Source organism: Maniola jurtina, chromosome 28, assembly GCF_905333055.1.
Source record: "Maniola jurtina chromosome 28, ilManJurt1.1, whole genome shotgun sequence".
In the NCBI taxonomy this organism is placed as follows: domain Eukaryota; kingdom Metazoa; phylum Arthropoda; class Insecta; order Lepidoptera; family Nymphalidae; genus Maniola; species Maniola jurtina.
In genome coordinates, this window is record NC_060056.1 from 5650627 (window position 1) to 5661125 (window position 10499).

The 10499-nt window shown below is 36.1% G+C and overlaps 1 protein-coding gene across 1 annotated transcript; it reads right to left on the reverse strand.

Moving 5' to 3' along the window:
- Positions 1–10228, reverse strand: LOC123879636 (ruvB-like 2). Its single transcript, XM_045927440.1, has 11 exons — positions 10083–10228; positions 9738–9924; positions 8949–9065; positions 8229–8310; positions 4350–4512; positions 3754–3850; positions 3040–3284; positions 1883–2103; positions 1130–1268; positions 579–690; positions 1–193 (listed from the first exon to the last, which is right to left on the reverse strand). The coding sequence occupies exons 1-11, from the start codon at positions 10086–10088 to the stop codon at positions 162–164; spliced, it is 1401 nt and encodes a 466-aa protein (XP_045783396.1). The 5' UTR covers positions 10089–10228; the 3' UTR covers positions 1–161.
- Positions 10229–10499: the final 271 nt, after the last annotated feature.

A 10499-nucleotide genomic window follows, 5' to 3' on the forward strand; every position in this document is an offset into this window, starting at 1 on the left:
TTTTCATCAATATTCTATATTTATTACAAAACTTACAGTGGCATACTTATTTTAACCTTAACATAAATGTACCTTCGGCAAACTTAAATGTTACTCCTCCCAAAAATCACAAAGTAAAGCTTTATTGGAATAATTGTCTCTTTTTTTAAAGTTTTTTTTTTTCACTGTGAAACTTCCATGAACTGTGATCCATCTGAAACAGAAAAAATATTTAAAATTTGATACATATTCGTAGTCAAGATCGTTGGATGTAAAAATATTCGTTCTCAGAGCATTGGGTAGAAAATTATTTGTCCTCAGAGCATAGGGTCTTAAAATATTTGTATTATTGGGTCTAAAAATGTTCATAATCAAAGCATTAGGTCTAAAAATATGAGAATTGGGTCTAAAAACATGAGAATTGGGTCCAAAAATATTCGTACTCAGAGCAGAGTCCAAAAACATTCTCAGAGTATTGGTCATAAATATTTGTACTCAGAGCTTAGAGTCATAAAATATTTTTATTCAGCGCATTGGGTCCAAAAATATTCGTACACAGGCCCATTGGGTCTATAACCAGCCACAAGTCAAAGACCTACCTCCTGATCCATCAGAGAACATGAACTCGTCCTGGTACTCTTTGAGGAACTGCTCCGAACGATGCTCGTCCAGGAATAGGGAATATACCTTCTTTACGTCTTCCATGCTCACCTACAAATAATAGGATAGTCAATAAACGACTTAAAAATAGTCATTTAAGGCCGATTCACACCAATTGCGTACACGTGACACGTGCGTAGTGACCCTTGTAAATACCTTTACGCAAGCGGTGTGCCATGTTTCATACAGTTCCAAACATTAAAACGCAATGGTACGCGTTACGTCTACGCTTACGCAGCCTGTGTGAACGAGCTATTAAGGTCCATCTTACACTGGAAACGTGGTTAATTCTTCTGAATGCAATCTCTTAATTTAATCAAAATATTAGTATAGATTAAGGTCTAAGTGTATTGCCATCCCTTTCATAACACTCCCCGCGGAAAAGGATAGCACTAGATTATAAAACTTTTCAATTTAGTTTAGAGGAAGTAGTCACATTGGTACGGTTTGCAGGAAGAAATTGTGCAAGTATTTGAGTTATAATACATACCTCTGCCGCCTTTCTCCGCTTGGCGACGAGTGAAGCCGTGGTGATCAGTTGTATGGCGTACCGTAACGATGTTTCCGTCGCCACTCGCGTCAACACTGTCAAAGCGTCGCCCGACATCTGACAGTCCTCTTCCTCGCATCTGACAAACGATTTGACACAATGATTACTCAGGTAATATTTGGTAATACTTATAATTTTTAATGTTTATACAATTTACATGATGCCAAGACTTAACAATCAACATAACTGCATATATTACCAAGATTACCTAAGTAATATTTGGTAATACCTACCATTTTTAATCTTATATAAGATAGCAAGCACTAAAAAACAACAAAACTACATATTTAATAAAATGTATAGGTAATATTCAGTAATACTTGCAATATTATTTCATAAAAAAACTCAGTAGCGTTGCCATGACTTATAAATAAAGAAATTAGGAATATAACCTCAAATAACCGACATAATAGTCATAATTTTCGTTAGAAATGCTTAGCAATGTCCTCAGACTTACAAAATGGCAAAATACATATGATTACCGCGGTAATATTTGGTAATATTCCCGATATCAGATGAAAATACATTGTACCTGGAACTTGAACAAGCCAATACGACGAATATTACCGAATATTACCTAGGTAATATTCAGTAATACTTATATTTTTTGTAGAAATTCACCGCGCGGGATGCCAGGACCTGTAAAATGGTTAAATTACTGAAATTACCAGTAAAATATTGGTGATTACCAACCTGATATTCAGTATTTCTCTGAGCTCCTGGTGGGAGTACGGCGAGGTGGGCACTATAATCATGCGGTCGAGCAGGTCTAGCGGGATGCCGTGCGGGCTGCGGTAATCGGTGCCGCGGATCCGCGTGATGCCGCGGTTGGTGGCCATTATCACGACCGGTGCGGTTTCCGATTCTAACGCGCGGTTCAGGAAAGAGAAGCATTCGATGTCCAGCATGTGGGCCTGGAAAGATTAACATTAAGCTCATTTTTAAGGGTTGCATACCTCAAACGAAAAAAAACGGAACCCTTATAAGATCACATTGTTCTGTCTGTCTGTCCGTCTATCGTGTCTGTCAAGAAAATCTATAGGGTACTTCCCGTTGACCTAGAATCAGGTAGGTAGGTCTTATGGCATAAGTAAAGGATATAATCAAGAAGCCTCAATAGCTCAACGGTTTTAGGAGCGGACTGAAATCCGAAAGGTCGGCGGTTCAAACCCCACCCGTTGCACTATTGTCGTACCCACTCCTAGCACAAGCTTTACGCTTAGTTGGAGGGGAAAGGGGAATGTTAGTCATGATTCAAATGGCTAATATTCTTTAAAAAAAAAAACCGAAAACCGTGATTTGTGGTTACATCCAATGGTCCCCAGACATAATATCATCCCAAAGACCAACTCAAGATACAAAGTTCAGAACAGCCTGTTCCTGGGAATGACACTAGCCCAGAGAAAGATCTTGCTCTTCTTATTTTTTTTTATTATGCTCCACGTTTTTTTTTCTCTCTCATCTGACTTTACAAAGATTAGCCAATGTCAAGTTTGTAGTTATTTACAAGTTAGGGAAACTATATAAGTATGGACTTAGTCTGTGCCGGCACCCGCCGACACACGCGCGGCGCCCCTTCAGAGCGCTTCGCAGACAGACAGACAACAAAGTGATCCTATATAAAAAAAGAATACTAGCCATGCTAATCATGACTAATACTCCCCTTTCCCCTCCAATTAAGCGTAAAGCTTGTGCCAGGAGTGGGAACGACAATAGTGCAACGGGTGGGATTTGAACCGCCGACCTTTCGGAATTCAGTCCGCTCCTCAACCGTTGAGCTATCGAGGCTCTAAGGTTTTGAGGTACGGAACCCAAAAAAAACAGCGAGAAGAAGAGGATATCCCACTAACCTCATCAATGAACAGCACCCCGGGTATCATCTCCGCTTTGCCTTCCTCGCGCCACTCCTGCAGCTTCCCGCTAATCTGCTCTCTGATCTCCGCTTTGATCTCCCCCGTATCACCAGAGAACAGCGCCAGGAAGCCATGAGTTCGCGAGTTGATCACGTCCACTTCATGGAGAGTGACGGTGTGGACGACTTCCTTGCGTTTCTGCAGCTCGCCTTCAGGGCATTGTACGAAGCGAGCTTGCTGACCTGAGATAACAAGATTTTATTCGAACTTGTGGGGAAACAGATGGGGATTGGACTGCTGACCTTTCAGAATTCACTCTACTCCTTAACCGTTGAGCTGTTGAGGCTCTGAGGTTGATTAATGCTCAAGTGAAGGAAGCACAGGAATAACCAACCTTTAGTATATAGTGTGTGTGGCTAAACAGTGTTTCAGATTATTAGGGTTCCATACCTCAAAAGGAAAAACAGAACCCTTATAGGATCACTTTGTTGTCTGTCTGTCTGTCTGTCTGTCTGTCCGTCCGTCCGTCCGTCCGTCCGTCGTGTCTGTCAAGAACACCTATAGGGTACTTCCCGTTGACCTAGAATCTAGACCTAGGAGGTAAACTAGGAGTTTGAAAATTGTGAACTCCACACGGACGAAGTCTTTAAATTCCTTGATCCACGCGGGTAAGTCGCGGGCACCAGCTAATAGTTAAAAATATTTTCTAACCAGTAGCGTCATAATCTCTCGCTCGCGCGAAGCTTCGTCCCAGCTTGTTGATTTTGCCCGTCGCTTTGTCTATGGTGATTACATCGCCCGCTTGAACCTGTAATTAGATACAACTTTTCATACTATAAGGGCATTTTTGACTCCCTATTTTTGGGGTATTTTCAACCACTAACTTTCTCTTTAAGTTTATAATCTTAGTGCCTATATCGTATTTACCCCCTTCGCTCAATAACTTCCACACTAACCTCTACAAAACTGTGGATGTCATCATGGTCCCCTAACACAACACAGCATTACAGACCACTAGCACTATAGGGGTAGTTTTGACCCACAAACACTATACGAGAATTTTGACCCACAAACACTACAGGGGTATTTTTTGCTTCCTAAATCTTAGACCTGACCTTATAAAAGATTATAGGGTCAGGTTACTTCTGACCCTATAATCTTTTAGGGGTATTTTTGACCCCCCATTTATTGGGGGTATTTTTGACCCCCCCCCCCCCCCCCCCCATTTATTGGGGGTATTTTTAACCCCCATTTATTGGGGGTATTTTTGACCCCCAACATTTTAAGTTGTATTATCGGCTACTAACCTTCTCTTTAAGCAGTGAGTCTATCATCTTCGTGCCCATATCATAGTTGGTCTCCATGTCTGTAGTCTTGAGGGTGAGTCGGCCCGTCCTGGCCCCACCTCCCCCCGCAGCCCTCTCTACAATCACCTCAACAACCTCCCCCTCTATTATTTCTGATTCCTCCCTGAAATTACACAAAAATGTAAACAAGAAACTTCACTAAAAAGTATGATAAACATAACTTGAACTTCATTGGTATAAATACAGGTTACATAGGTTGGTATGTATATTAGGTTAAATAGTTTATCCATATTGTATCGCCCTAGTTCTATTGTTAAGCTGTGGATAGTGTAGTTGATTACATATTTACTAATATTTCACGATAGATTTAAGATAACTTAATACTATCGTGAAATATTAGTAAATTACATAAAAATAGTAAATATTAATAACAATTACATATTAAAACTTTATAGTTTTAATATGTAATTGTTTGTTGTCCCAAATAATTAAAAATAAAATAAAAATATACCTTTTTAAAGTCTACTAACTATAGTGGAGTAAACGAAGCATTTTCGTCGGAAGTCCTCAGAAACAGCTCCGATTTTGATGATTTTTTTTTTAAATTCTTGTTTTTTATACATTATTTAAAATCAGAAACGTTTTGAAGCGGGGAAATAATTTTTAGTATTTTTTTATCCATATGTGCGATATTTATACACGAAGTCCAGAAAAACGCTACCTTCTCTTTGAGAAGTTGTAGAGGAGGTCAAATGCTACAAATGACCTCTAAACACTTATGGGCAAAAACCACCTGTTTTTGAGTTATTGATCGTTTTAAGAAAAATACGTATTTGTTTCTTTTAAAATTCATTAAAAAAAAAGTAAGGCATATTGCTGACTTTTTATTTAATTTCTAAGTACTAAACATCTCAATTAATAATTGTGAATACTAAAATAAAAATAATCTTTGTAGGTTCCCCGGTTAGGGATCCAAGACTGTACCAGTTTCATAATTTCTATTGGGTTACTTTGCCAAAAATGCTATTTATTTTTAAAGTTACAGAAATTTATGGTCTGAAAATTATTTGCAAAGCTTCTACATATTTTCAGCTATCTAATGATGTACAAAACTTTAAAATAAGTTGAAAATTAGCTAAAAAAATGATAAAATAATAGCACAAGGAAGAAATTTCTTACCGATTAAATTTTAAACAAATCGTTCCTATCGATCAATTGAGCTATACCGTGGCCGATTTTATGATCAGACTTGACCAGATCACATATTCACAGTAAATTGTTACCTCTTTCTAAGTAGAGACTACCTATAAATAAAGAAAAAACGATTTGTTTAGAATTTAAGCGTTAAGAAATTTCTTCCTTGTGCTATTATCTTATCGTTTTTTTAGCTAATTTTCAACTTATTTTAAAGTTTTGTACATCATTAGATAGCTGAGAATATGTAGAAGCTTTGCAAATAATTTGCAGGCCAAACATTTCTGTAACTTTAAAAAAAAATAGCATTTTTGGCAAAGTAACCCAATAGAAATTATGAAACTGGTACAGTCTTGGATCCCTAAACGGGGGAACCTACAAAGATTATTTTTATATTAGTATTCACAATTATTAATTGAGATGTTTAGAACTTATAAATTAAATAAAAAGTCGGCAATATGCCTCACTTTTTTTTAATGAATTTTAAAAGAAACAAATACGTATTTTTCTGAAAACGATCAATAACTCAAAAACGGGCGGTTTTTGCCCATAAGTGTTTAGAGGTCATTTGTAGCATTTGACCTCCTCTACAACTTCTTAAAGAGAAGGTAGCGTTTTTCTGGACTTCGTGTATAAATATCGCACATATGGATAAAAAAATTATTTCCCCGCTTCAAAACGTTTCTGATTTCAAATAATGTATAAAAAACAAGAATTTAAAAAAAAAATCATCAAAATCAGAGCTGTTTCTGAGGACTTCCTAAGATGGGCTATTTTACGGCTTTATTTACTCCACTACTATGCCCGCAACTTCATTCCCGTGGATATAGATTTTTCAAAATCCCGTGGGAACTCATTGATTTTCCAGGTAAAAAGTAGCCTATGTGTTAATCCAGGGTATAATCTATCTCCATTCCAAATTTCAACCAATCTGTCAAGTAGTTTTTGCGTGAAATAGTAACAAACATCAATAAACAATTAATATAATTTGTATGTATATATCCATCCATCCATCCATCAGCCTGTATGCGTCCACTGCTGGACATAGGAGGTTGTCCCACACTATATATATCGACGGTCCCTACGTACATAAAGACATGTCAAAAACCGAGGTTTACAGGAGAGCGTTATTTATGTTCAAACCGCTCTAGAAATAATTCTATGTACAATTATAATTATTATTTTTCTAAAATGTTTTATTAGCTTTAGGAACTTTATAATGGTATTTCTACATACTTTCTTTTTTTATATTTTCTTGGAAAAACTGATAGATGACTGTTTCTACGCTGATATTAAAATAAAAGCATGTCAGACATGTCTATGATACCTTTTTATACGCAGGAAAGAAGAAAACAGTTAATAAAATGTACAAACATGTAGGACATGACTTCATATACTTCGATAACAATAAAATCTTTGTTTTCTTTGTAATAATTATTTAGGAAATCATATTTTAAACAAGCATGTAACATTATAATTATTTGTGAAATAATTATATTTTCATGACTATATCATAGTATAAGCGGATATGTCTGATATGACCGCTTTTACACTGATATTCTACTGGTCTAGGTTAGAAAAACAATAAAAATATTGATTTAAATATCGGTTTTGTATTTCATTGAGCTAGTAATGGGGACCCGTCTTATTGGGGAACTCCCGCCGTGAATGACGTTATGTCAGACAAGGCCGCGTCCGCACCGAGTGGCGCGCATTTTAAAACACCGTACAAAACGATACGTATAGATATCCGCATCTACGACACTTATTCGTTGTAAATATAATACTTGTTCTCATATACGATTTGTAAATGACGTTAAATACGTAATATTAAAAAAAAATATATATACAGGTATGTGCATAAGGAAAATCTAAAGCCAATTGTGCAATAAAAAAAAAATGCCATTTTCGACATGTCTTTATGTACGTAGGGACTAACCTAACCTAACCTAACCTAACCTAACCTAACCTAACCTAACCTAGACCAGTAGAATATCAGTGTAAAAGCGGTCATATCAGACATATCCGCTTATACTATGATATAGTCATGAAAATATAATTATTTCACAAATAATTATAATGTTACATGCTTGTTTAAAATATGATTTCCTAAATAATTATTACAAAGAAAACAAAGATTTTATTGTTATCGAAGTATATGAAGTCATGTCCTACATGTTTGTACATTTTATTAACTGTTTTCTTCTGTCCTGAGTATAAAAAGGTATCATAGACATGTCTGACATGCTTTTATTTTAATATCAGCGTAGAAACAGTCATCTATCAGTTTTTCCAAGAAAATATAAAAAAAGAAAGTATGTAGAAATACCATTATAAAGTTCCTAAAGCTAATAAAACATGTTAGAAAAATAATAATTATAATTGTACATAGAATTATTTCTAGAGCGGTTTGAACATAAATAACGCTCTCCTGTAAACCTCGGTTTTTGACATGTCTTTATGTACGTAGGGACCGTCGATGATACATACAAATTATATTAATTTATAATATCAGTAGAACTAGCTGATTTACAACTTAGGGACGTGTGGCCTAGTTGTGAAAACGCGTATCAATCGATTGCGATTGTTAAGAAACATTGACCCGAGTCGGTGACTGGATGGGTGACCGACTTTGGAGGTGCTTTGCTTGGGTATTTGGTAATATAAACTACTTTTAACACTTACTTAATTCTGATGCCAATAGACTTCCTTATAGCTTGCGTTAGTGCTTCAGTTTTGCTCATTTCCAAAGAATATATTTCTGAACCTGTGAAATAATGAAAATTTTACTATATTATATACATATGCAAGTCTATAGCTTATTCAATTTGGCATAATATTTTTTTAAACTAGATAATGCCCTCCACTTCATCTACATGGATTTAGGTTTTTATAATCCCGTGGAAACTATTTAAAAAGTTTTATAGGATAGGATAAAAAGTTGTGCTAAAAAGCTACCTTAGTCCCAAATTTTGTATAAATCGGCTTAACAAATGGGCCTGTAAGGATCCTGTGGGAACTTTTAATCTTCTGGGATAAAAAGTAGCCTATGTCCATCCCTGGAATATAAGCTAACCTTATACCAAATTTCGTCACAATTGGTTAAGCTGTTGAGCCCGAGCAGACAGACAAACAGACAGACAGACAGACACACTTTTGCATTTATATTATTACTATGGAAGTATATATATATTTTTTAACCTATTGTGATGTATTTATGATGTGAATGGAGTGTTAACTATGATATTGGTAAGTTTGAAAGGGGCGTGTATAGCCTGCCAAACTGTGTTAGATTTATTATTTTGTGTTTATCCTGTGTTACCGACATAAACTGTGTATATATTTAATATTTGATAATAAAGACATTTTTCAAACAAAAACTATGGAAGTATGGATATTTCTTACCAGCCATGCTAGTGAAAGGTGTGTCGGGGCCCAATGCCTGTGCTAAACCCATGGCGATAGCTGTCTTGCCTGTCCCGGGCTGGCCTGCTAGAAGCACTGCTCTTCCCGCTATTTTACCTACAAAACAAAAACCATGATTTAAATATGGAATCCATAAATATTATAAAGTCTAACAAGGAACCAAAAGCTTAATATGCTATAAACCAGACAAATCTGTATGGTGCAACAAAAGCAGTAAAGATTTTTATATAAACCTGTGAGGATGATACTGCCATTGTCGCAATTGAAAATGCCATAAGCCTACGTTGTTGTATTAGTTTACAAATTGCTAAAAACCAAATTAAATGTGAATTGCACAGCTCTTGCACCTTAAGAGGGCTCCTCCGGCACTCGTTTCATACAAACGTAGTTCCAATTTCATTTGATTATTAAGCAACCAAAGTCCATGAAATTTTGCAGACATATTCTAGAAACTAATATCTATGTCTGTGGTTTTCCAGATTTCTGTTAAAATATTCGGTTTCAAAGTTACATGGTCTTAAAAATTCACATACAAATCTTTGAGCCCCTATAATTTTAAACTACATATTTTTAGAAAAATCTAAAACACCACAGACACAGATATTAGTTTCTAGAATATGTCTGCAAAATTTCATGGACTTTGGTGGCTTAATATTCAAATGAAATTGGAACTACGATTGTATGAAACGGGTGACGGAGAGAGCCCTGTTAAGCTAAAAACATAACCTCAATGTGTAACCATGACAACGACATGAATTAAATCATTACCTTCTCGAATCATCTGTAGCACCACACCAGCGGCCTTCCTCGCCATCTTCTGCCCCACCATGCCCTGAGACACTGCCCTCGGTTCCAGGGCATCGTCGAGTCCTAGGCCGCGAATGTGAGAATGCGCCCCTATTCGTTCTATACGCGTTATGGACCGCACTTCCTGCACTTGAGCGGCTGCTAACGACTAAAAAACGATAATAAACCACTTAATTAACAGTAAAATACAATAGAAAACGAAACAAACCGCTAAAAGTTAGGTTAGAAAAATTAAAAGGTTCTTTATGATGGCAAGTTCGGGGATAAATTAAATTGTAAGTGTTTTACATTGTAAAATTTACTTACAGCCATGTTTTCAAATTTATTTTTTTACGAATTTATAACGAGTAATGGAGATAATTTATTTGTTGTAGCAAGCGTTTTCGAGCCGCTCAAAAATTAAACAATTGAAATTTCAAATTTGACTTTGAATTTTGAAAGAAATCGTGACAATTGACATTCACGAATTGACTTTGACGTTAACCACAACAGTGTTTCCACTTACGATTTTGGTTTTACCCTAGTCCTGTAGAAATGCACCCTAAATGAAATTCATGAAAATGATTTTTAGGGTACATAGGGTATAATAATGAAAACAACATTCGCATTTCCAGTATCATATTTTCATGATAGTAAATCTTGACAAAGGTGTTCCTTGTTCATAAGGCGTTGGCCTAATACAACGCGAATGCGCGATCATCACTTAGCACGAATTTTACTCGG

What these genes read in the sequence shown, in the direction of transcription:
- LOC123879636 (XM_045927440.1), bottom strand. An exon ending in GCTACAGATGATTCGAGAAG is followed by an intron (nt 9,066 to 9,737) that starts GTAATGATTTAA and finishes TTTGTTTTGTAG; the next exon opens with GTAAAATAGCGGGAAGAGCA. An exon ending in GGGTGCTGTTCATTGATGAG is followed by an intron (nt 2,104 to 3,039) that starts GTTAGTGGGATA and finishes TAATCTTTCCAG; the next exon opens with GCCCACATGCTGGACATCGA.